Genomic DNA, 27273 nt, shown 5'->3' on the forward strand with positions numbered 1-27273 from the left:
ACCACTGAACTATTGTACTATGACAGCAGGGAGACTTCAGCACCGTCAGAATACACTGATCATAGCTGCTGGCTACAGCCTGTGGTGCTGATCAATGCAGGGAACCCTAAAGGATGGCTGTATAGAAGTTGGTTAGCAGATCAGCTTCTCTACAATCCCAATACCCGTGCCTGGAATGAAATGTGTCCAGTCTGCTGAACTGGCCAAATTTTGATCTATGTAGATCCGGCTTTAAAGTGATTCTACATTTTTTTTTTTTCAATAAAAAATAACAAACGTGTTATACTTACCTCCTCCTGTGCAGAGCTTTTGCACACAGCAGCCCAGATCCTCCTCTTCTCGAGTCCTTCTTCTGTGCTCCTGCCCCCCCCCCCCTTGTTGAGTTCCCCCACACACCAAGCAGCTTGCCATGGGGGCCCTCGAATCGAGGCACAGCTCCATGTATCCATTCAGACACGACGCTGTGGTTCGGCCCACGCCCCTTCTCTCTCCCCATTGATGTCTGATCTCAAGAATCCTGAAATCATTGTTTAAATTGTATATCGGACCGACCATCTATATACCCAACACCCCAAAAGACATAAGAACTGCAGAGTCCTTGTCACCTTCTGTGAACTGAAAGCACAATGTGCTCTTCCTTCTGTAAACTAATAATCTCCCTGCCCCCATTTAATAAAGATGGGGAGGAAGACAGGTTATAAGCCTGCCTGGTGACAACCATGGTTCCCTCTATAGATACAGGAGAGGAGTGACAAAACCACCCTAAGACAAGAAGTGTGCTTACAATATGAAGATAGAGAACATTAAAATAATTCATGCAACCACTCCATGTAAGCTGCAATTGGTTACATTGTTTGTTTTGGAGCTTAGACTTGCTTTAACAAAAATTAGTTGGATAATTTATCATTCTGCCTTAATGCACACTGTAAGGACAAGATGGTTACCATTAATTTTTGAGAATGGCAATAGCATCATTCAACTGCCTATTTTACCTTATCTGTGACTGCAGTCAGAGCCATGGCATGTGTCATCATAGAGTCCCCGAAAATAAGTCTCTCTGCCTTGTTTATGTTCTTAACGGACACACCAAATACCAGCTCATGGTCAAATCTGCAATCAATTGAATATATAACAAAGATTAAGCACACTTCAAAGGCAAAACAAAAGCTTATCATATGCATTAGACTCCAAAAAAAAAGTAAGCATCATATATACACTTCTCATTATAGAACTCAGCTACAACTGTGTCCTCTCTGTGTAAAGACCTGTAAACATAACATTTCCAAAAAATATACTATCTATACAATGTGCTCATTAAGAAGACCATATTGCTAAACCATTTATTTCAACAACAACCTTTCGTTAAGATTATATGTGCATTTAGTATATTTTGTAAAGCATTCACATGCAAACGCCTCCCTTTGTAGCCATCCAAAACTCCTGAGACTGCTATCAGTTAAATAACATTCTATAGTGGTGGTCTCCAAACCTTCTGAACAATGGTTCCAGCGTCAGTGGGAATATACAATGCCTTAGACTCAGTGGAAAAAAAATAACGTTACATAGCGCCTGTGGTCAGTAGGAGGAAAAGTGTTTTAATGACTGCAATTAGTGGAAGGAATAGTGTCCTGTCGTTGGTGTCAGTGAGAGGAATAATGCCCAATCTTTGGTATCGGGGGGGGGGGGGGGGGGAAATAGTGTTCTGTAATTTATCAGTGGGAGAAACAATAATAGTGCCCCACCATTGCTGTCAGTAGGAGAATTTATGCCCCATTTTTGTTGTCCGTGAAATGAATAGTGCCACATTGCTGGTGACAGTGGGGGGAAATAGTGTCCCAAGGGCTGGATAAAGGCAAGCATAGGGCTGCAGTTAGAGACCACTGCTCTATAGTATTCCTCTTTGCTTTCACCTTGGAAGCTACTTAAAAGGTTATGATGTAGAGAGGGGAGGGGTGGAAGTGCTTGGCCAGAAAAGACACCTTCCCTGAAGGTATATAAAGTTATACTTCAGGCACACTGATAAACCCTTACATATATTTCAAGCAAACTTTTGCATAAAACCAGGGATTCTGGATTTGCATATATTGCAATACAGGTTTATACCGACTGCATCAAACTGGTCCCTCTCTGGCCAGTCCCTACTCTACTGTGCAAAGTGCCAAATACTTACTTGCTTAAGCATGCTTTAATGAACATATAATGCCAATATGGGGACGACAGACACATTTGGAGGAAGGCTACAGACTCAGGTCTTGCATAGTCTGAACTATGCAACAAAAGTTGAGATGTATGTCTATTAAAATTCAGCTAGCTTACTATATATAAATTAAGACTGGTCTGTAAGGAGAGCTTGGAATCTTTTTGTGTCTTGTTATATGCGTTGCCCTTCCAATGCTCCTTGCTGCAGAAACCAGTTAATGGTGTGGGCAGTAACCATTTGTTTGTGCTATGGATTATATTGGCCAGGCAACGCACTGACACCTTTGCTGCCATGGTGCTATAGGCTGGGTGTTCAGTGTGCCCCTCTCCCTTTAAGAAGGGATATGCTCCCTTCAGGTATATCTGCCCTACACCTGTCCATTAAATGCATGTGCTTCCATTGTTGGAGACTCACAGAATTTAGAGTTAGGACCACAGATAATGGGGTGCCTTGTCAGGGCTCTGTGGCTTACGCATGCATTTGAAAATGTGTGCAACTAAACCCCTGTTTTTAACGCATACTGTTGGACAGGTCAATTCGGTTGGTCGCAGACTGGTCGGTAAGGAGAGCTTGGAATCTTTTTGTGTCTTGTTATATGCGTTGCCCTTCCAATGCATCTTGCTGCAGAGACCAGATACAGATGTGCGCAGTAACCATTTGTTTGTGCAGTGTCCCTACCGGTAGTATGAGGCGATACCTGGACCCTATAGAGGTTGCATAGGCATTCCAACTCCTCCAGGATGGCACATTAATAAGTGCCATTGCCAGAGGGTTTGCTGTGTCTCCCAGCACTGTCTCAAGAGCATGGAGGACATTCCAGGAGACAGGCAGTTACTCTAGGAGAGCTGAACAGGGTTGTAGAAGGTCCTTAACCCATCAGCAGGACCGGTATCTGCTTTCTGTGCAAGGAGGAACAGGATGCACACTGCCAGAGCCCTACAAAATGACCTCCAGAGGGCCACTAATGTGAATGTATCAGAAACAGACTTCATGAGGGTGGCCTGAGGGCCTGATGTCCTCTACTAGGCCCAGTGCTCACTGCCCGGCACCGTGAAGCTTGATTGGCATTTGTCACTGAACACCAGAATTGGCAGGTTCGCCACTGGTGCCTTATGCTTTTCATAGATGACAGCAGGTTCACTCTGAGCACGTGACAGATGTGAAAGGGTCTGGGAGAAGCCGTGGGGACCGTTATGCTGCCTGTAACATTGTTCAGCACAACGGTTTTATATATATATATACCCATACACACACACGTACATAGATTTATATATATATATATATATATATATATATATATATATATATATATAGATCCAATAATGCAATATAGTAAGTCTGGAATATGAGAAAATAAACACAGGAGTGTAGCTAATGTAATAGGTAGAAAGTAGTACACAGACTCGCATAACAAGATGATAACTTACATGTTCATGTCATTGATGCCCAATTTTCCATGAAAATGCTTTCCAACATCACAACCAAACCAAACTGCCTATTGGAGAACACAAATTTGATAAGCAAAATAATACATTTTATTCCACATTAAGAGTTGCTGAGTGTAGTGGTCTTTGACTACTTAAGATAAGTTAGTTTAGTTCACAAAAGGAGCTGGAAGCAGTTGAACATTCAGTATATACAGGCTCTATTTCACCCATGGTGAAAAGCAGCTGAAATTATTAGAATAGACTAAACACTGCAAAATCGTTTGGGTTAGCGCTACCCAATGCAATGTTTTTGTTTGTAAAGCCTAAAGTGATTGTAAAGTCTCGTTTTAAAAAACAAAACAAAACATGATGTGTTAACAGACTAAACTATCCCCCACTCCATGATTTCACCCCCACTATGGCATAACACAATTCTCGTGAAGTTCTGCTCACTACCTGACCCTACCGTGTGGAGCAGTAGGGGAATCTACTATCTGGTTCATTTTCTGACGGGTGGCACTCTTGGGACATTTGATACCCTAAAGGAAACTTTCTCCCTACCTGGCCACATGTTTTTTAGATATATGCAGGTCAGGCAGGCCTTTCAGGCCCAGTTCCCCGGCACGCCACCCTGGGTTGAGCCCCTTTCTATTCTTGAAATGATCAAGAGTACTGACCCCAGGCACTTAATTTCTATGTTCTATACGGAGCTTCACATGCCCTCTTCCACTGCAATCGCTTATGCTCTTAAGACTCGCTGGGAATCGGACGTTGGGGGACTGGAGGATGAGGAGTGGAGTGAGGCCCTTGAGACGTGCCAAAAGGTGTCTCCAAAGCTATCTGATGGCCTCACTCAGATATTCATTGTTCACCGTTCCTACCCAACGCCCCCTAGGTTGGCAAGATACCGGTCTGGTTTTAGTTCTGAATGCCCGATGTGTCACCTAGACTCTGGTAAGTTCTTCCACCTGCTCTGGTGGTGCCCTCAGATCCAGGGATTCTGGCAGCAGATAGTAACCTTCCTCCATGACAAAAAGGATCCCCCTTACAACTGACCCCTAAGCAGTGTCTCCTCGGAATATATCCGGACGAGGACACGGATACATTTCTCGCCATATTTTTGCAGGAGACACTGTTTATTGCTAGAAAATTGATTGCTCGTAAGTGGATGAGGGAACATCCTCCTGATTTCAATATGTGGTTACGAGAGGTTAATAATTTGCTCCCACAGTGTAAACTTCTGTATAAGCATAGGGGTTGCCCCACCAAATTCAACAAGATTTGGGATAGGAATACCTGTGTACGCTGTTACTAGCTGTTCCTTCATGCCGATGCTGACCCATTGTCATATTTGCATTGTCTGTTACCCATGCACAATGTTATGCCCCATTTTTGTGAGATTTTGTTGTACTTGCACAGTTCTCTTTATTTTCTTTGTTTTTTGCTGAACCTTTAATAAACATCACTGTTTACTAAAAAAAAACAAAAAAAAAAAACACAAAAACAAAAAAACAAAATCAAACAACATACATGTTATACTTCCCTCCTCTGTGCAGTGATTTTGCATGAGGCAGCCCGGATCCTCCTCTTCTCATGTCCCTTGTTGCTGCTCCTCTCCCCTCCCACCTGTCAAGTGCTCCCCACAGCAAGCAGCTCCCTGTGTCCATTCAGACACAGAGCTGCCATTTGGCCCTGCCCCCTCTCTCTTCTGATTTGCTAACTGATTTTGATTGACAGCCGCGGAAATCAATGGCCCCACGGCTGTGTTCCAGCCAATCAGGAGGGAGACTCCCCGGCGGCCGAGGGACTGGTGGGCATCGCTGGACAGAGAAGGACCTCAGGTAACTAATAGGGGGTGCTGGGGAGGCTGCAAAGAATAAAAAAGAATGCATTAGGATAAAAAAAAAAAACCTTCTGACTTTACAACTCCTTAAAATTCACTTAAAAGTGATTTTTCAGTTATGTGTGAAGTAAAGTAATGAGTACAGGTGGCTCTCAGATCGGTTAGGGACTGCAGCCATGATGTTTTCTCGTCATAGTCCTTTGATCTCTTCCCTCTGTATTGGTCAGTGGTCACAACTCTTACTGTATCTCCTGAACAAAAAAAAAATGGATCACAAATCCAGAATGGACAGTATAATCTCTCCTAATGTCTACAGCAGGTGGGCTCACCTGGAAACTGCAGCTTAGACATTCAAAATCACAGGCAAAAAATACTATTTGGTAATTACTGTCTTAGACAATCTTCTCTAAATAGTTTTTGAGGAAATACAGAGTCGTACTGGATTTATGCCTTAATCCTTGTGTTCAGCAGAGATTAAAGTGGTTCTAAAAGCTTAAGGTTTCTTTACCTTACTGCGTTTTCTGTGTTCAGGTTAAAAACCTTCTGGGTCTACGATCCCCTCCAGCCCCCTTTTACTTGCATGAGCCAGATTTCGATCCAACAATGTGCACAAAAGAAGCGCAGATTGATAACAGTGAAAGCCATTGGCTCCTGCTGATGTCAATCAAATCCTATGATACGGGAGCGGGGAAGCAGGGGTGGGGTGAATTCCAGCTGTCTGTGTTGCGAGCCTGCACGATTATACCTCCCAAAGCAAACAGCTTTCTGGGGGGCTACTTGGAAGGGGTGCCGAAGCACCGGCGGAGGACCCCAGAAAAGGAGGATTAGGGCTTCTCTTTCCATAGAGCAGGCAAGTATAACATGTGATGTACAAAAAAAAAACAGTACCAATCCACCCTGCCTTAGAGCAATATAAATGAGAGATTGTAGCAATCCTGCAGCAACAACTTTCCATGTATGGCTTTATGTGACATGGTTGGTACTTACCTCTCCTTCTTTTATAGAGGCAGCGGCTAGCTTTTTTAAGACTTCCACAGGCTGGTTATTATACTGTGTTTTCCGACCTTCCACCATATTACTCAAGTACTGCACAGTGTAAAGTTTGCCATACTTATTTTGCGGTCGAGGATCATTGACAAGGCAGATCTGCATAGAAAAGAGAAGGCAGCAAAGAGGTACAGACATCAAGTTTAGTCCCAATTGCAGGGAATGGTAACCTTGTTTAAAGCTGAACTCGGGGAATAATCTATATTGCATACACACATTGGTCCAGCTTGGCCCAATTGAAGTATACCCCATATCTGAGGGGCTGCTGGGGAAGCAGACAAATCACTGTAGTAGTCGATGCTATTACAATGATAGCTACAATCTTGTGGGTCCTGCTCAGATTCTGTGAACATAGCTTCCCCACTGCACACTGACCTCAGAGGTCCATCGCTCAGCACTGCCACCAGTTATAGAATGCCTTATATTCATTAAAGAAAGTACAAGGCGTTGTTGAGTGAGTAAACCCCTGAGATTTGTGTATAGAGGGGAAGGAGTTTGGGGCTGTACATGGATCTAAACTGCTGTGTCGGCCAGATTTCGATCCACGTATGGCCGTTCCTGTTCATCGAAGGCCAATTTATTGACTTCTCATGAACTGGTGGCTTACTGGTAAATTCATACTAGATCAGCACAAGGGTTAATTAATCAATGTGTTCTAACAAGAAGGAAAGTCCTGCTACAAAGTACAATAACGCAGCAGGGAGGATTCCCACATTTAAACTGAAAGTGTGGATGGGGGAATCGGGTCCGTTTTTTTTCATTCAACTCGGTGGCTGAATTAAAAAAAAAAAAAAAAAAAAAAAAAACACACCCACGTATGGCTAGCTTAAACGTTGTTCACATGGAACAGAGAAAGACCAGGGTTATGCTGTGCAGCAGAACTATGTAAATCTCAAGATGGACAAAAAAACAAATCTTTTGACAGCAAAAAAAAAAATTAAAGCTGTGTGTTTTAAGTGGTTTGCCAGGTATTCAGCTTTAATTACAGATTTGTGATGTGGATTCAGGAAAGGACACATACTGTATGAAGATAATAGGATAGGTGGAATTCTTTTTTTTACATAAGTCTCATTTCATTTCCGCTCTCCTGTAACATACTTTAATTTGTAGGTCTTACATAATAGTCCCAAAGCCACCATTTAGGCCACATATTTCATATCCAAATGCAGATTACTAAAGAAACACATACCGTGACTAGGCTTTATATTTGGCTATGAACCCGAGTCGTGACTTTAGGAGATATCCCATTGAATAAACAGCACAATGGAAAGTAGATGGGTGGGAGGTCTGTTTTCCTAATCTCTGAGGCAGGAAGAGCTGATTACAAAAAGCAGAGAGCGCAGAGTAATTGAGGTCAGGATATAGTTCCACTGTGTTCCCTAAGGACTACATTTGCAGGACAGGTGCTATCAGTATCTGTTAATGGTAGTAGCACACAGTGCCTTGAAAAAGTGTTTATACCCCTTTTCCACATTTTGTCATGTTATAACCAAAAACGTAAATTTATTTTATTGGGATGGAAATTATTTATTTCATTAAATAATTTATTGGAAGGAAAATGATAAATGGTTTTCAAAATTTTTTACAAATACATATCTGAAAAGTGTCAATACTTTGTAGAACCACCCTTCCCTGCAATTACAGCTGCAAGTGTTTTTGGGTATGCCTCTACCAGCTTTGCACATCTAGAGTCTGAAATATGTGCCCATTCTTCTTTGCAAAATAGCTCAAGCTCTGTCAGATTGGATGGAGAGCATCTGTGAACAGTCCTGGACTTTGACTGAACCATTCTAACACATGACTATGCTTTCATCTAAACCATTCCATTGAAGCTCTGGCTGTATAGTTAGGGTCATTGTCCTGTTGGAAGGTGAACCTCCGCCTCAGTCTCAAGTCTTTTGCAGACTCTAACAGGTTTTCTTCTAAGATTTGCCCTGTATTTGGCTCCATCCATCTTCCCATCAACTCTGAGCAGCTTCCCTGCCTCTGCTGAAGAAAAGCATCCCTACAACATGATGCTGCCACCACCATGTTACACAGAGGGAATGGTGTGTTCAGGGTGATTTTCAGTGTTAGTTTTTCGCCACACACAGCATTTTGGTTTTAGGCCAAAAAGTTCAATTTTGGTCTCATCTGACCAGGGTACCTTCTTCCACGTTTGCCGTGTCCCCCACATGGCTTCACGTAAACTGAAAAAATTACTACTTATTTCTTTCTTTTAAAAATGGCTTTCTTCTTGCCACTGTTCCATAAAGGCCAGATTTGTGAAGTGTACGACTAATAGTTGTCTTGTGGACAAACTCTCCCACCTGAGCTGTGGATCTCTGCAGCTCCTCCAGAATTACCATGGGACTCTTGACTGCTTCTCTGATTAATGCCCTCCTTGCTTGCCCTGTCAGTGTAGGTGGACGGCCATGTCTTGGTAGGTTTGCAGTTGTGCCATACTTTCCATTTTCGGATGATGGATTTAACAAAGCTCTATGAGATGTTCAAAGCTTGGGATATTTTTTTATAACTCAACCCTGGTTTAAACTTCTCCCCAACTTTATCCCTGACATGTCTGGTGTGTTCCTTGGCCTTCATGATGCTGTTTGTTTACTAAGGTTTTCTAACATTCCTCTGAGGGCTTCACAGAACAGCTGTATTTATACTGAGATTAAAATTACACACAGGTGGACTCTATTTACTAGATAGGTGACTTCTGAAGGCAATTGGTTCCACTAGATTTTCATTAGGGGTATCGGAGTAAAGGGGACTAAATACAAATGCACGCCACACTTTGTAGATATTTGTAAAAAAATTTGACTTCACAATTGTGTCACTTTGGGTTGGTACATCACATAAAATCGCAATAAAATACATTCATGTGCATGGGTAATTTTCATGTATTGCTTTGCCGCAGTCTTGTCATTAGGTTTCTTAGGCTGCCTATTCCTATTCAGATAGCAGACCGCAGCGACTTTATTCCCCTACACAGGAGACTTATCTTTTTTAGTATTCATACATAATAAAGATTTTTCTCTCTCTTTTAGAAAATCAATTTCAATTTGGATGTACAAATTTTTAAAAATATAGTGAACAACCACCAATACTCCCAAAATTAGCCTTTTTGAAAGGTACATTTAAAAACAATTAGCACTGTTTGTTAGTAATAGTGTGGATGTGAAAAGCCTTAAAGTATACAGGTGCATCTCATAAAATTAGATCATCAAAAAGTTCATTTATTTCAGTAATCCAATTTAAAAAGTGAAACTCATATTTTATATAAAAAGCGAGGTGAACCTATGCGCTACCAATAGAGAAAAGGAAAACGGAAATAAGGAGAGGAACTAGTAATGTACTGGAACACCAGAAATCTGCGGCTAATTCGGTAGTGTCACCATATACAAAAATAGTTATAAAGGAAGGAGAGAATCAGCGCATTGTGTCTAAAATTGGTGGACCATAAAACACTAATATACGAGTAAAAACCTGGACAATAAAGATCTTCTATAAAAATACAATATTGATGTATAAAGTGCCAAAGTGATCAATCAGGTGCTCGTGTGCCAAATAAATATGAATAATAATAGAAGTGATGATCCTTAATCACAATATCAAATATTGTTAAAGTGGTATAAAGTAATTGTTAAAGTACAGCTTACTAGTTGCTGTATAATAAAAAGGTGAACCACTGCAACATCAGGTTGCACGATGAATATCTATGATGAACTAAATCAGGTGCCAGTGACGATAACAGTAATAAAAAATAGTGACAGTGAAATTCACTTGAAGTGCTCAATAAATAAAATAAATAAACACCGTGAATAGCACTAATAAATGGATAACAAAATTGCAAAGTCCCAAAGAAAGTGCAGAAAGTGCATAAAATGCCAAAAATGACAATGTAAAGTTCATAAGTGATGGAGTGACACAGGACACTTCCGGTGACAACCCGGTGCGGATTTTCGTGAGCTTGGAATCCACAATCAAGTGTAATGGCCGCTCACCTCCATTAACACTCAAAAGAGTGTTTTGGGTATAATGGATCACCCTGTGGACCCTCTGGATCAATCTCCAATCTGCTGCAAGGCTAGGGAAATCCCTCCGCACTCTTCAAATATATGGATGTACCAAATGGATCAATCAGTTTTCTTCTCTAGTAACATCAGGTATACGGCAACAACTGCAGAGTTCCTAGGGTACTCGTTCACCAGAGATAAACAGGGGGGACTCTCATAGTGTAGTATATTCAATCATTTTAATTCAATCATTGAATATACTACACTATGAGAGTCCCCCCTGTTTATCTCTGGTGAACGAATACCCTAGGAACTCTGCAGTTGTTGCCGCATACCTGATGTTACTAGAGAAGAAAACTGATTGATCCATTTGGTACATCATAATGATTCAAATCATTAAATCAAATCAAAAGAAAGAAATGCTTGAAATATATCTCTCTGTGTGTAACGCATCTATATAAAAGATATAGGAGTTTCCCTTTTTGAATTCAATTACTGAAATCAATACTTTTTGATGATATTCTATTATTATTAGAAGATGCACTTGTATGTCTGGACAAAATGGAAGAAAAGAAAAAAAAGGAAATTATGGACTGGTCTTACCAGAAATCCTGCCTACAGTGAGATGTCAACACTGCCTTTGCTGCACTGACATCCCAAGCAGTGCTGTCCACCCTGCTGGACCATAGAACAATGCCACCCCCCTCAAGTGTTACTGAAATGAGAAGAGGTGGAGGTACTCTAAAGCCCAGCAGGGAGAACTGAACTCAGAAAGAAAACAAACACTGCTTGGGATTTTTCATTGCAACAGAGGCAGACCGTGTACTGCAAAAGTAAAAATTTTGAACCATACATTTTAGGCTTCACTAAGGGGGGCAATTTCTGCCATAAACCTTAAAGAAATTGCAGCTGGCATGGCTTCTTTGGCAGCATATCAGATCGTGCTTGATTAAATGCTTTCCTTGCAGTAGCAGCCAGGGAAAGACGTCTCTGAAACCGGAAACATTCAGAGCTGAGTCCTTTCAGCTTCAACAACAGCAGAGGAGATCAGGATCCTCAATCTCTGTCACTTGCCATCATGAAAGCACTGCATGTAGTCTCAGGCAAAGTGAGAGAGACCGGGAATCATGGAGGGGGGAGTGATTACATTGTTTGCAATGTAAAAGTGATCAAATCACTATACAGTTGCCCGAAACACTTTTACATGACAGCCAGGAGCCAGCTGAACACCCAACACCACAGGCCCATGGCATTGTCCAAATAAATTCAGGTCAGCTGACCCTCCAGTAGGAGTTTCCAATGCTGTGGAGACAGCCTAATTGCTCAAAGTTCTAGGGCATGTTGATCAGAAGATTAGACATCTCCAACAGTTGCCTGCACCAACAGGCTGCCCAGGAGAAAGCAGCTGCATGTGTGTGAATCTCAGACTGAGAACAGCCTGGATAGAAGGGAAGGGAGGAGGGTGAGAGGAGCTGCCTGTGTGTGCAGAAATTAGGAGAATAGCCTGGGAGTGGGAGGAGGGAGGGAGAAGTGTGAGAAGAGCTGGAGCATTGTTGTCTCTGGAACGAGCTGACTGCCAGGAGCCGATGTCAGTCATACAGAAGAGGAAGAAGGGGGTGGATCCAGACTCCATGGTCGGGATGACGCTGCAAGAGAAACCTTAGCCTCTCCAAGAGGTATTTTCTTTTCACAAGAACTGGTGAGCATTTCAGAGGGCAGAAAATCGTTTTCCATAGCAGCAGCTCACCAGGATTAATATAATGCAAAACTAAATGAAACCCATACTTCTCTTTTAAACAATCATGTCAATGGGATGAATCCGATGACTCCTGAAATAACGGAATTTTTGTAAAATCTTACCTGTAAAATTCCTTTCTCTGAGTCCTCCGACAGTCGCCGCCTCTTCATATTCGTCACATATGGGGTATTAGACTTTGCTCCGAAGGAGTAGCTAGGCAACAGAATATGTTAACATTAAAGCTTTTAACATATCCCACCCTCAAGGGGTGGTCCCCTCAGTCAATACCCTCCTACTTCCTGCAACCATATCTCAGTTTTAGTGGAATAGCAGTAGAGTATACAACCAAACCCCAAAAGAGGGGCGGGGGCGGCGACTGTCGGAGGACTCAGAGAAAGGAATTTTACAGGTAAGATTTTACAAAAATTCAGTTTTCTCTTACGTCCTCCGACAGTCGCCGCCTCTTCATATTCGTCACATATGGGGACGTCCCAAAGCAGTGCAAACATGAGGGGTGGGAAACGCATCCGCGCCGAAAAGGCAACGCAGTCTCCGCATCAAAGAAAGGAACCTTACCAAAGGAAGGAAACCAGCTGGGCAACAGGAAAAAAACAAGTGCTCAACAGGAGCAACAACCCAGGAAAAGACAAATAACCACGGGATAAAAAACTTATCCCAACAGCCAGAGGTCCCCAACAAGGGACCCTAGGGAATTGCCGCACTAAGAACCTTGCGGCCAAAGGAAGCATCCGCCGATGCCTGAACATCTACTTTGTAGAATTTCGTGAAAGTGTCGCCGCCTTACACACCTGGGCTACAGAAGCCCCATGACGACAGGCCCAAGACGTACTCAGAGATCTAGTAGAGTGCGCCTTCACAGGCACAGGGGGAACCTTCCCCTGCAAGGCATAGGCCTGTTCAATGGTCTGCCTGATCCATTTGGCGATGGTAGAGGCCGACGCCGCCATGCCCTTCCGAGGACCTTCTGGAAGAACAAACAAGGAGTCAGTCTTTCGAAAAGACTCAGTCGATTTAAGGTAAACCCTTATCGCCCGAACAACATCCAGAGAGTGTAATCTCACCTCCTTTGGATGTTTAGGCTTCGCGCACAGCGAAGGCAAGACAATATCCTCATTAAGATGGAATTCCGAAACTCTTTTCGGAAGAAAAGAAGGATTAGGTCGCAAGACCAGCTTATCCAAATGAACAATCAGATACGGAGACTTGCAGGACAAAGCTGCCAGCTCCGACACTCTGCGAGCCGAAGTGATCGCCACCAAAAAGGCGACCTTTTTGGACAACATAGACAACGAGATCTCCCTGATCTGTTCAAAAGGAGCACGTTGCAACACAGACAGAACGAGATTCAAGTCCCAAGGGGGCAAAGGATCCCTCCTAGGAGGAACCAGATGCCGCACACCCTGAACAAAAGTGCCAACCAAGGAGTTGGAAGCCACGGGACATTGAAACAGAACGGCCAGCGCAGACACCTGACCCTTAATCGTAGCCAGCGCCAAACGCTGATTGACACCCGTTTGAAGGAAGGACAGCACTCGGGAAACCGAGTACGTGCGGGGTGAAAACCCCCTGGACTCACACCAGGCAAAATAGGCCTTTCAAGTACGGTAATAAACCTTCCCCGAGGAAGACTTCCTCGCGTTGATCAAAGTATGAACGACCTCTGGGGAGAGACCCTTCTCCTTCAGAACCTCGGTCTCAACAGTAAGCCCGTCAAAGCCAGAGACTGTAAAGCAGGATGGTATATCGGTCCTTGAGACAGGAGATCGTCTCGAAGAGGCAGACGCCACGGGGCGTCGACCGCCAGATTCACGAGGTCTGCGTACCAGGACCGGCAAGGCCAGTCCGGTGCCACAAGAATCACCGTGCTGCGTTCCGAGTGTAACCTGCGAAGGAACCTGGACAGCAACCGAATCGGTGGAAACGCGTACATCAGCCTGTACTGATGCCACGGGGCCACTAACGCGTCCGACGCGTCTGCCCGAGGGTCGCGCGTCCTTGCCACGAACCTTCTCACCTTGTAGTTGAGACGAGACGCGAACAGGTCCACATCTGGAAGACCCCACTTCGCGCACAACATCTGGAAGACAGTCGGGTGGAGAGACCATTCCCCCTGATCCAGGGTCTGGCGACTCAGATAGTCCGCCTGCCAGTTCTCCACCCCCGGAATGTGAACCGCCGTTATCGCCGGGACAGGAGTCTCGGCCCAAGACAGAATGTCGGCCACTTCTCGAGCCGCTCGGGCACTCCTGGTGCCCCCTTGGTGGTTGATGTAGGCCACCGCCGTGGCATTGTCCGTCTGCACCCGAACCGGGCAGCCCTGCAGCCGGTCCGTCCAGCGATGAAGACAGAGATTTATCGCACGCAATTCCAGAATGTTGATCGGAAGGGAAGACTCCCTCTCCGACCAAGTTCCCTGGGCGGACAGAACGCCCAGAACACCACCCCAGCCCGACAGGCTGGCATCCGTGGTGATCACCGTCCACGAGATAGGACGAAACGACTTGCCCCCGGACACCATCGGGGACTGGAGCCACCACAGAAGGTCTCTTCTGGTGCGATGACTCAACGAGATTTGAAGATCCAGAGATTGAGGTCGCCCGTCCCACCTGGACAGGATCTCCGCTTGGAGACCCCGCGTGTGAAACTGGGCGAAGGGAATCGCCTCGAAGGCCGAGAACATCAATCCCAGACATCTCATGCACGTCCGCAGAGACGAGTGTGGAACGTCCCTGAGGGACCTGACATCCTCCTGAAGAGTTCTGAGTTTGTCTTCCCGGCAGGAAGACCTTCGCCTGCACCGAGTCCAGAATCATTCCCAGGTAGGGAAGACGAACCGACGGACTCAGTGTCGACTTTGGAAAATTTATCGTCCAACCAAACTCCTGCAGAGTTTGCATCGTGACAGACAGGTCCTTCTCCAGACCCTGGCTGGTCGCAGACCGAACCAGAATGTCGTCCAGATACCCCAGGACAGAAATGCCCTGGGCCCTCAATAATGCCAGAACCGGTGCAAGCACCTTGGTGAAGACCCGCGGAGCCGAGGCGAGACCAAAAGGCAACGCCACGAACTGGTAGTGATCCTCCGCAATGGCAAATCGAAGGTACCTCTGGTGACCCTCGAAAATGGGGATGTGAAGATACGCATCCTTCAAATCGATGGAGGCCATGAATTCCCCCGAAACCAGGGCAGCCACCACCGACCGCAGGGATTCCATGCGGAACTTGCGAACCCGCACAGAGCGGTTCAGAGCCTTCAAGTCCAGAATTGGACGAACCTTGCCCTCCTTTCTGGGCACGGTGAACAGATTGGAATAAAACCCCCGAAATCTGTCCCGATGAGGCACCGGAACCACCACTCCCTGAGCCCTCAGGTCCCGCACCGCCAGGTGCAGGTCCCGTAAACGCTCTGGAGACAGCTGAAGATTTGAGGGAAAAAAATCTGCTCTCCGGCCGAGAGAGAAACTCGATCTTGTAACCAGATCGAACGATCTCCTGAACCCATCTGTCCCGCACGCGGGCCAACCAGGGCTGAAGAAAACCGAGCAAGCGTCCCCCCACCCCAAAACTGGGTGAGGGCGCCCCTTCAGGCCGCACTGTTATGGGCTGCGGATCCGGATTGACCGGACTTCTGTTTACCAGACCAGGGCTTCTTCTGAGAGCCTTGACCTTTGAACGGTTTGCCCTTGTAGTGCGACCGAAAGGCACGAAAGGACCCCTGAGGGGGCCGAAAATGAGCATGCTTCTTTCCAGAAGCCCCCTTAGCCTTGGGGAAATGGGGCAAGAGAGTGCTCTTACCTCCGGTGATCCCCTTAATCAACACATCCAAGGACTCCCCAAAAAGGCGAGACCCATCATAAGGCAGATTGGCTAAGGTCTTACGTGAAGACTGGTCCACCGACCAACATTTCAACCAAACCAGGCGGCGAGACAACACCGCCACGCTGTGTACACGTGCAGCCAACGGGACTAAGTCCAAGTCCGCATCACACAGATACATGACACCCTGGTGGATTTGATCCACCATATCCAGGGTCGCCGGCGAGGCCGAATCGGCCACTAGGACGCGCCGAAGCATCTGCGTCCAACTTGCGACCGCCTGGGCCGCCATGAGAGAGGCAAACAGAGCCTTAAGCATAGAACCCGTAACAGAATAAGTATGACGGGCAAGAGACTCCAATCTCCTATCCGTGGCATCACGGAACACCGGGGAATCCTCTGCAGGAATCGCAGTGGATTTGTTTAAAACCGCAATTGCGTGATCCACCGGGGGTGGCACACACCACCTTTCATCAGTGGAAGGCGAGAAAGGATAACGCAGCTTGAACCTACTTGGCACAGCAAAAGGTTTGCGCAGATTGCGCCATTGTTCCTTAACAGCGCGCTGAAAATCATCATTGCAGGGAAAAACCTGCGGCGTCCTACGTTTTCTCTGCGTCCCATAAGCCGCCAAGGCAGCGGGGGGACACACTTCATCCTGCAAACGCAGCGTTTGTTTTATGGAAGCAATCAATTCATCCATGATTGCAAGCTCTTCAGGCGAGCCAGGGGGAGAATTATCAACCCCTTCAACTTCAGCCTCCACCTCGGACCCCACTAGATCCAGGGAGGAGCGGGACCCCGATAAGGAGGCCACTGCCATAACAACCCCATCACCTTCACCCTCAGAATCAGAGGAAAGAGCAACTCTGGGTCTTTTAGTAGATTGAGCAGCCACCAGCATCTGCACCTGAGCAGCAAGGCCAGCCACAATAGTGGCTAAATCCCCCCCTGGGGGGGAAACAGCGGTCCCCTGGCTTTCCACCAAGGCGGTAGGAAATTTGCCCTCCTGAGAATCCATTGCCCCTACAACAAATGCCGGATAATAAAGGGTTAACTGCCCCTTTAACACGCGCGGCGAGCGCAGCCCACCGCACCACAACACAAGCACAATGAGACCCCCACAGGGACAATAAAACTGACATAGGCAATGGATAGGAAGGATAAAACCTGAGGAGACCCTCGCCGCTGCTGCTGCCTCGATCGGTGTTCCTGGAGAAGAGGAAGTGATGCTGCCAGGGCGCTCTATGAAAGCCTATGGGAGGCTACAAGAAAATGGCCGCCATGCATGTAGAACATGCGGCCGGAGCGAGTGTAGGCAAAATGGCGAACCGCCGCTCCACAGTACAGTAATGCACACATGTCTCCATATAAAAAACATGTCAGATTGCCGCAGCGATCGCTGTATAATGCCCAAACATGCCACAAAACATGCCCCACAGCTTCTCACACTGACAAGGCTGACACACACAGTGTCACACAGCTCCCCATCCCCCCTTGCAGCCCACAGCATGCAGCCGAGAGATAGGGAGACAAACAGTGTGAATAGAGGCAGGTTACACAGTCCCAGACTGACACCCCCCCAGACAGACAGGTCCCCACATAGATACACTTACCTCTCAATGGCGTGGGGGAACCGCACAGGCGAACAAGCCGCTGAGCATGAGGCAGGGAGAGTCGCATACAAGACGCACAGAATGGGGGTTAAGAAACCGCACAGCGTGCAGTGAGGTAGCCACCTCACCAATCATCCCTGCACCGAACAGGGATGGGTCGTTCACTGTGCCAGGAGCGTTACCTGGCTGAACGCTCGATGGCAGGCTGGGAAGCCACTGACCCACGACCTGCGACCAGGGGGATCAGCCCGAGACCCAGCCCGCATGATCCTCTTCATCCGAAGAACTAACTAATGCTGACAAAAAGAACAGCTAAGTAAAGGTAGAGAGAAAACTCAAACAAAAAATCAAAAAAGAAGAAAGAGTCTGGGGCACAAAGCCCCAGCACAGAGAGAGCCAGCCACTCCTGACAAGCTAGACATTAAAACTGAGATATGGTTGCAGGAAGTAGGAGGGTATTGACTGAGGGGACCACCCCTTGAGGGTGGGATATGTTAAAAGCTTTAATGTTAACATATTCTGTTGCCTAGCTACTCCTTCGGAGCAAAGTCTAATACCCCATATGTGACGAATATGAAGAGGCGGCGACTGTCGGAGGACGTAAGAGAAAAAGGGTTTGAAACTGAGCCCAAACTTTTTCCTGCAAATAAATACTCTAGCCCGAGCTGTTCAGGCCTAGCACAGATACTCCAAAGAATGAGTCAGTTGTAACAATTTCAGATGGACCAGGATCCATCAGAACCCCTGTAACATCTGGGCAGACACAGACGCGTCTAAAAGATGCTGCGTCGACTTCCCTCGATAGGTTGAGCAAGTATCCCAAAATGGGAAGGCCAGGAAAGTGATATTGCAGAAGCACCACAGCAAAGTGTAGGACACACTGATACACTGTAAATATACTGTATAAATAGGAATGTTGGCATCCTTATATTCACACGAAGCAAAAAAACTCCAGTAGCCGAATAGGTAACAAAGGTCCACCCACTTTGAAAAGTAGGGTCACTCCCTTATACCAAGGAAGGCTTGTCTTAAGAGACTTGGCAGACTTTTAGTGCTAGACCTTGTGGGAAGCCAAGCAGGACATGGAGGTCAAGGGATTGGAGAAATTAAAGAGGAAGTAAACCCTCCACTGACACTTTTACCTATAGGTAAGCCTATATTAAGGCTTACCTATAGGTACTGTAAATATCTCCTAAACATGCACCGTTTAGGAGATATTTACCTTACATGCAGCCAGTGACGTCACTGGCGCATGCGCTCTGAAGGAACGGCCGCTGGTGCGCGGGAGTGACGTCACCATGGCTCCGGCCAATCAGATGGCCGGATGCCGCGATCCCAGAAGACGGGCGACAGGACACGTCGCCCGTCATACAGGTGAGCGGGCGGCACGGCGGGGGCTCGTTCTTAGGTAAGCATTTCATAATGAGCTGGTATGCGATGCATACTAGCTCATTATGGGTTTCTCTTTCAGGTTGCAGCAAAAAAAAAAAAAAAAAAGTTTCATGGGTTTACAACCTCTTTAATAGGGAGTTTCCTAACAGTAAGAGAGGGAGAAGGATTTGTAGTCTGTTCCATAGGCTTTTTCCACTGATGAGGATGGTTACTCTTGCAACCAGTAGATCTGGTCTGCAGAGACATCTCTAGAATACCTTTTTCTCACAGGTCAGCACATTAGCCAAAGGCTTTTATGCATATGTACAGATGGGCAGAAAATAGGATGTGAGGATTTCAGCAAATTGTCACAGCTGAAGTTTAACGTCACAGCAGTGGTTAGGTTTTTTTTTTAAGATAGTTTGTCTAATGAGATATGGTTAGACAAAGTAAGGCCACAACCCAGATTGGGTGAAGGGCAGGACCTGCTAGAGAGAACAGATCTCTAGACAGCTTCCAACTGCTTATAGGTTGGGTCTTTAAAGAAAAGTGCATTCTCAGCTTAAACAGCAAGCATATTGTTAAGGTAGGACATGGCTGAATCCACAGTAGAAATGGACCACTTCTGTACAAAATCATTACCAGATAAAAACAAGGCAAAATAGTGCATTGGGGGTAGCAAATAACTTATCAGACTGCTTCAAATCTTTACAAAAAAAAAAAGTTAGAAAAGCAGCTGCAAAGGAAAGGAGATTTAAATGACCCTCGGCTAGAGATGGCACGGATAAAAAAAAAGGCTGGTCTTCTAGTTTCAGACTTGTGCACGTTTCATTAATAAGAACTGAAACAGTCTCTTTAATTTGGGAGTAAAAGCAGTAGACCGAGGATACTCAGAATCACTGTCTTTGTTACCAATGGCTCAGAAGCCACATGCTTTGTGGGCAAAACAGATAAAAACTCTCCAGAAGAGGGCACAGGAGTGAACTTGTGGCCTATATGACTAGAGCCAGCAGTTACTGGAAGATTTGGGCCATAAAGTCTGGGATGACAATTGTAAAGAACACACCTGAAAGGGCAGGGGATGCAGCTAAAGAGGACTCTGGAAGATGAAAGATGAAGAGCAGAGGGTGAAAGAACTCCAGGCTGCAGACATTGTCAGAAGGAGCGCCAAAGCTGTTAGTATAAATTGAGTGGGGGGTACTGTACAGTACAGTACTGTTCAGTACAGAGGGACTGCACTAACACCCCCCCCCCCCCCACATATTAAATTAGACATGTTGCCAGGGGTCCTATGCAAATAAGACAGCTCCTGGTGGTCCGCCAAACTGGCCCACTCACTTGAGAGATATGGCAAGTGTTAAGCCAAAGCCTAACTTATCAGAACAGAGTCTGATGCAGAACCCGGTGCCGAAAAGGTCACTTTCAGGCAATCCTGCAACGTCTAGTCCAGAAGGTTTCAGATATGGTACTCTAAAAACCAAAATAACTGGAAGAAGATACAAAGGTCCAGCAGCGATATAAAGAAAAGTTTTGACTGATCAAAAAAAAAAAAAAATTGCACAAATAAATCACAATATAAAAAATTATAATAGACATAATAATAATCCTGGGCTTGCCTACAGTTTTTTTTTTTTTCAGTGTCCAATCCTTATGCAGGCTGCAACATAACCCAAAGGTTAAGGGATTCAAGTGTCTTTTAATTGATGAGAAAGAAACATGCATTAGCCTCACACTAGTATTTTATAAACCTTGAAATGTTTTAAAAGTATTCAGTGTGACTTTTTCCTTTATGCTCTTGAAATCAATAAAATCTCACCTTGTCTTCCACGTTGTAAAGAGGTTTAACATGCTCCCTGTAAAAATCCTGGGGTGTCACAGGTCCAATCTTGTGATAAGTCTTCTCCTTGTCTCTGAACTCCCAGGTAAAGGTTTCTGGAGGGCTTCCCAAACAAATACTGACTACTCTGTATACCTGAAGGGGGACAAAAAAAAGTGAAGAAAAAATAATTAATTGTATGTCCTCAAATAGGGTAACAAGGGTGACCAATCAGTAAACTACTGATGAAATTTAGCACACTACAGGCTAATTAAAATCTGAAATTCTAAGTTCCATATAATGCACATTAGTCACAATCAAAAAAGCCAACTTCAGGTTCAGTAAAAGAAACAGCAGGAGTGCATTTACCAGTGCTAGCCATACATGGCTTGAATGTCATCTGATTCCTGCTGAATCAGTCATTGTTCGAGGCACGGGTAGCCCTGTGGGTACCACATGACCTGACAACTCAAAAAAAAAAAAATCTAAAAAGGAGCTAGGTGGAAAATTATCTGCAGAACAGATAGTGTCTAAATAGAACAGCTGCCTGGGAGTTTCCTCTCTCCCTGCTGTTTAGCCTGGACAGGGGAATAAACTGATTTCTCTTGTTCACTCTGTAGGGCTTAAAGCAGTAGTAAACCACAGCAAAAACATAAAAAATGGGCCCTGGGCAGTTTGAGTCTATGCACTGCATACTAGCACATTATGACAGACTTACCTGAAAAACTAAGCTCTCCAGCAACGCGCTGTCACCGCTGTAGGTGCTTCCATCTTCACGGGCTTTGGCCGTATGAATGGCTGAGACGCAACGACATCACTTCTGCACATGCATGTGGGAGTAAGGGCCGCGGCACGGAGTTCTGAATGGACAGCATGGACCATTCAGAGCTCAATACGCATGCGCTGGTAATGTCACCAGTCGCTTCTAAAGTAAATATCTCCTAAGCGGTGAACGTTTAGGGGTATTTACTGTACCTATAGGTAAGCCTTATTATAGGATTACCTATAGGTAAAAAATCACAATTTAACAAGAAAAAATTGGATTTTTGACTTACCGTAAAATCCATTTCTCTGATGGTCATTGACGGACAGTTCCTGATCTTCATAACCATTGGGTTATACTGCCCCCTACAGGAGTAGGGCACTAGGCAGAAAAATAAACTGGCTACGAATATGGGCAGTCCCAGTGGCATATACTCCCTCTCCTTACTCTGTTTAGTTCCAAGCAGTGTCAGAAGAATTACAATTCCACAGAGGGGGTGGGTGCTGTATCCGTCAATGAACATCAGAGAAATGGATTTTACGATAATTAAAAAATCCCATTTTCGCTTTTACTTTCATCGACGGACACAGCTCCTGATCTTCATAACAATTGGGACGTCCCAAAGCAGTGTTAAACATGAGGGGTGGGAACAGCAAAAAAAATTCCAAGGCTAAACAGTAGCCAACCAGGTAACAGGAGCTCAACCAAAACAACTAGCCCACCTGAAAAGAACAGCAGCCTGCAAAACCTTGCAGCCAAAAGAAGCATCTGCAGATGCCAACACAAAGTGTGCACCGACAACCAGGTGGCCGCTTGCAAACCTGTGTCACTGACGCCTGATGATAGAGTGCCTGAGTAGAGTGCGCCTTGACAGAGAAAGGAGGAATCTGACCCCTGTTGGAAAATGCCTGAACCACCATCTGTCTAATCCATCTGGAAATAGTCGCAAAGGAAGGGGACAACCCTTTGGGAAGTCCATCCATGAGCACAAAGATCGTCTGACTTCCCAAAAACTCCGTAGCTGCCAGGTACACTCTAATTGCCCAGGTCACATGCAAGGCAATTTCCTTCGGATGTTTAGGCCTGGGACACAGGGAAGGCAACACAATGTCCTCATTCAAATGAAAATCAGAGACAACCTTTTGGGAGAAACGACGGACAGGGGCGAAGAGGTAATAGCCACCAAAAAGCCACTTTCTGAGACAGTGAAAGCAAGGGAATCGCCCGAAGATTCTCAAAGGGAGGCTTCTGGAGGACTGAAAGAACCAAATTGAGTTCCCAAGGCGGCAACCGAGACTGCACTGGAGGAACCAAATGACGGACACCCTAAAGAAAGGCACGCAACAGGGAGTGTGTGGCTAAGGGTCATTGGAAGAAGACCGCCAAAGCCGAAACCTGGCCCTTGATGGTACTCAAGGCCAATTTCTGTTCAACCCCTCCCCCCCTCATTGAAGGAAAGTCAAGATCTGAGCCACTGAGAAGGAGCGAGGATGAACCTCAAGAGACTCACACCACACAATGTATGTCTTCCAGGTACGATGGTAGATCTTCCTAGAAGTAGATTTCCTAGCTTTTAACAGTGTAGGAATCACAGACTCTATCCTTCAGCACCTGGCGTTCAACAGCCAAGCCGTCAAAGCCAGCAACTGTAAAGCAGAATGGAAGTTTGGTCCTTGGGACAGCAGATCCTCCCTGAGAGGAAGCTTCCAAGGTATGTGGGCGACCAGGCGCTCCAGATCAGAGTACCAAGCCCGCTAAGGCCAGTCAGGAGCCACCAAGATGACTGGAATCCCTTCTGACTCAATTCTGCAGTCTTGGCAGAAGCTTGAGAGGAGGGAAGGCTTAAATCAGACGATACTTATCCCACATGCCACCAGCACGTCTGTGGCGTCCACCAGAGGATCCTGTGACCAAGCCACAAACCTCTGCATCTTTCTGTTCTGCCGAGACGCCAACAGATCGACCTTGGGATGCTCCACCAGAGACAAAACTGATGAAACACCTCCAGATGAAGGGACCACTCCCCTTGGTCCATCGCCTGCCGACTGAGGTAATCCGCCTGCCAGTTTTCCACCCCGGGAATGTGTACAGTGGAGAGGGCTGAAAAACTGTTCTGCCCACCTTAGAATGCCTGCTACCTCCAGAGCCGCCAGGACAATTCTTGTGCCCCCCCTGGTGATTACCATAAGCCACGGTCGTGGCATTGTCCGATTGAATGCGCATTGGGTATGCCTAAAGACGATCCGTTCAATGGTCCAGACACAGTCTGATCGCTTGGAGTTCCAAGACATTGATCGGTAGACTGGACTCTTCCAGTGTCCAGATCCCCTGAGCAGAATGTTTGCCTAGGAAGCCTCCCCAGCAGCACAGGCTGGCATCTGTGGTGACCACTGTCCAATACAAGGGGAGGAAGGATTTGCCCAGGCGAAGCCACCATATCCCTGACTCAGCCAGAACGGATTGCCCAGAGACCAGGGACAGTCACACGTTGAAAGGAAGAACCTTACTGGAGGGTAAGAACGAAACTCGATCTTGTAGCTGGGCCACATGACCTCGTGGACCCACTTGTCTTGTACCAGAGAAGTCTATGGGTCCGGAAACCAGCCAAGACATCCCTCCACCCCCGATATGGGAAAGGGTAGATCAGTCAAGGCCTTTTTAGAAGTCTGGTCCGCAAACTAGCATTTGAGCCAGAAGACACGCCGAAGGACCACTGTCGAAATGGAGAGCCGAGCCACTAGGGGAGCCGCATCCAAAGAGGCATCACAGATAAAACGGCAGCCCCTGGACCAGCTGGTCTGCCAGCTCGGCAAAGGCAGGGAGAGCTGTTCTCCCTCCAGGTCACAGCGAAAAAGCTTAGCCCACTCGGTCAAAGTTTGCGACACCAGGGCAATGGTGAATACCGGCCTCAGTGCCGAACCAGACAGAGTGTATATAGTGAGGAACCACAGCCTCCGCCTTCCCGTCAGCTGGATCCTTAAAGACCGGGGATCTTCAACCAGAATCATGGTTGCCTTGTTCAATCTGGAAACCAGAGGGTCCACCACTGGTGGAACAGTCCACTTCTTAGTAAGGAACTCCTCATAGGGATAACGCCTAGAAAATCGCTTAGGGACCCAAGGGGACGCTTTGATCCTCCCCACTCTTTAACGACAATTTTTATCAAAATAGGCGGGGACAGGAAACACCTTTGCCGCTCTGGCTGGCTTGTGAGTACCAAAGGGAACCTACGCCTCCATCTTTAAGGTCTCACGCACAGAAACAATCAGTGCATCCACCAGCGCCTTTTCATGCGCGGTTGCAGATGTGGAGGAATCATCCTCACTATCAGAGGATTCCGGGTGTGTGGTTGTAGACCCAGCAGGGTGACCCATGTCCACAGCGACTGAATCAGGTTCAGGATCTGATTAGAAAGATGAGGTAGGGGAAGGCGAGGGGAGCTTTTTGCTAGTCCGTCGCCCGAAAGCCACCTCCACCCGGGCCACAAAGGACTCCAGGACCACCGTCCGAGCACTGATGGATGGTTAGGCCATGGAGGGCCCTGTAGCCTCAGAGAGGGGATCAGGTGGGGAGATGTGCTCCAAGGACTCCATGAGGGGACCCCACAAAAAAGGTGTAAAACACTGCAAGGGAAAACCCCCACCGCACTGGCAGCACCACCCGGTCGCCAGGCACAAAGCACCAAGCGAGTCTCAGCAGAGAGGGAGAGAACCCCACCAGACTCACCACCCAGCAGAAACAGGCACCTGCAACCACCAGGATAATCTGCAATCCACGAGCAGCGATTAGGAAGTAAAAAGATCCAGGAGCCAGCACCAGGGGATGAGGAGGGGCTCCCACCGCCGAAATCGCAGCCCACAGGGCTCCACTGTCATGGACACTGCTATTTTCAATGGCAAACCACCGCAAAATGGCCAGACTACACAAACATGGCCGCCATACATAGAAACACAGGCTACAACAAATGGTGGCCCTGCTTGGCACTATGAGGCTTCCAGGCACCCAGGAAGGCTCCCTAGGCCCCAAGGACAGACCCTGGCAGGACGGGGGGCCCTTGCAGGGGCCGCTAATAGGTACAAACCCCCCGCACAGATCGTCCGGTCGCTGGTGGACCAAACCACCCAAACAGCCCCAGCATAGGTGGATTGGGGGGGATAGTATGGGGGACAGATGAAAGGGGGGTTCCCCTCCCAAGGAGGGGCCCACATCTACCCAGGCCAGCCCCCATCTGGTGGGGCTATGTCGCAGGCCAACCTAGCGCGGAGCTGAGGTCTGCGCGCACTCGCTGGCCAGACTGGGGTGACCACTGGATCTAGATTATCCAGCCCGTTGCCCAGTCCACCATTTGATTGTAGATCTCACAGGAAAAATCCAGGAGAAAAGAGTTCTATCTAAAAAGAAAAAAATTGCCAGGATCAAAGATCCCAGCAAGGAACTAAGTCCCTTCTCCTGAATAGAAAGAAAAAAACTACCTATAGCAGGGAGAGGGAGTATACCCCCTGGGACTGCCCATAGGCATAGCCAGATTATTTTTCTGCCTAGTGTCCTACTCCTGCAGGGGGCAATATACTCAATGGTTATGAAGATCAGGAGCTGTGTACGTTAATGAATGAAAGAGAAAAATCTAGCTGTGTATGGCCAATAGAAGTCTGCACTTCATAAAATCCCCTTTTTGCGTTCCTCACCACGGATAGCCAATCTTCCAAATAAGGTTTAAATCTGACTGGTGACAATTTTTTTTTTTTTTTTTAATCAGGATTCCTGTATCTGACAGGCAACAAGAGGGATCATTCAGCATTACCAACAGTGGTGTCCCAGAATCACCAGATAATCAACAATCGAGAGTGGGGTGTTCAACAACATTCCAGCAAAGTAAAATCACTTCATTCCCCTGTTTGTCTTGCTTGACTGCAAGGGATATTGTAAAGATGTAGAGGCATTGGTAGATAGACATCAAAAAAGAAACTTGTACATGTTTTGCACAAAGTGGTTAATCATAAGAATCATCCTTGTGCTCAATCTGATACGTCACCACCAAAGCCTGCTTTGCAGGCGACAGCTAAATTGGATATGTTTTGTCAGTAGAAGAGGACTTGGAGACAGACCCACTGGGTTTGCACTCCTCCTGATGCCTTAAGGGTACTGGAGGATATTTCAACTTAAAAGTCAAAGTATACCAACTATTTAAATAGAGGAGATCAGCCTGAAACTGGTCAGTCTATGGCCCCTGTTCTTGAAACCTTGAAGTGTGCACCGAGGGAAGTCATCTCCAATGTCCCTTGGGGGCGTCTACCCTCGAGGGTGGTTTTGTACTGGCATTGAGGTTGGGCCCGATTGCACACTCCTGACCCCCCCCCCTGCCCCCAGAATTATAGCTCAACATGTGGAAGGCGAACCCTGTTTTTTTGTTGTTGGGAACCCTCTTGTAGTAGGTTGATATATTCTGGTTCGTTTCTGGGTACTCTACAGTCATGTTCCAGAATAATACGGTTTTTATTCTGTCTTTTCGTTCTGTTCCATTTTGGAACAGGGGTTTCCCCCTGACAATTTGCAGTTTTGTACTTCTTTATATTATTATACCATATTTTGTGCTCTGCTAAAAACTTTAGAGTTA

General features: G+C 46.3%; 1 protein-coding gene across 1 annotated transcript in view; it reads right to left on the reverse strand.

The window, feature by feature from the left end:
• Positions 1-27273, reverse strand: part of BLMH (bleomycin hydrolase) — a 95841-nt gene that overhangs the window by 16997 nt on the left and 51571 nt on the right. Inside the window, exons 7-10 of the mRNA XM_082245101.1 lie at positions 20897-21052; positions 6458-6616; positions 3628-3695; positions 993-1110 (exon numbers count right to left, since the gene is read on the reverse strand). Coding sequence (XP_082101227.1) covers positions 993-1110; positions 3628-3695; positions 6458-6616; positions 20897-21052 — 501 coding nt within the window. The remainder of the gene's footprint in view (positions 1-992; positions 1111-3627; positions 3696-6457; positions 6617-20896; positions 21053-27273) is intronic.

Source organism: Pelophylax lessonae (genome assembly GCF_965119305.1).
Source record: "Pelophylax lessonae genome assembly, chromosome: 2".
NCBI classification, from domain to species: domain Eukaryota; kingdom Metazoa; phylum Chordata; class Amphibia; order Anura; family Ranidae; genus Pelophylax; species Pelophylax lessonae.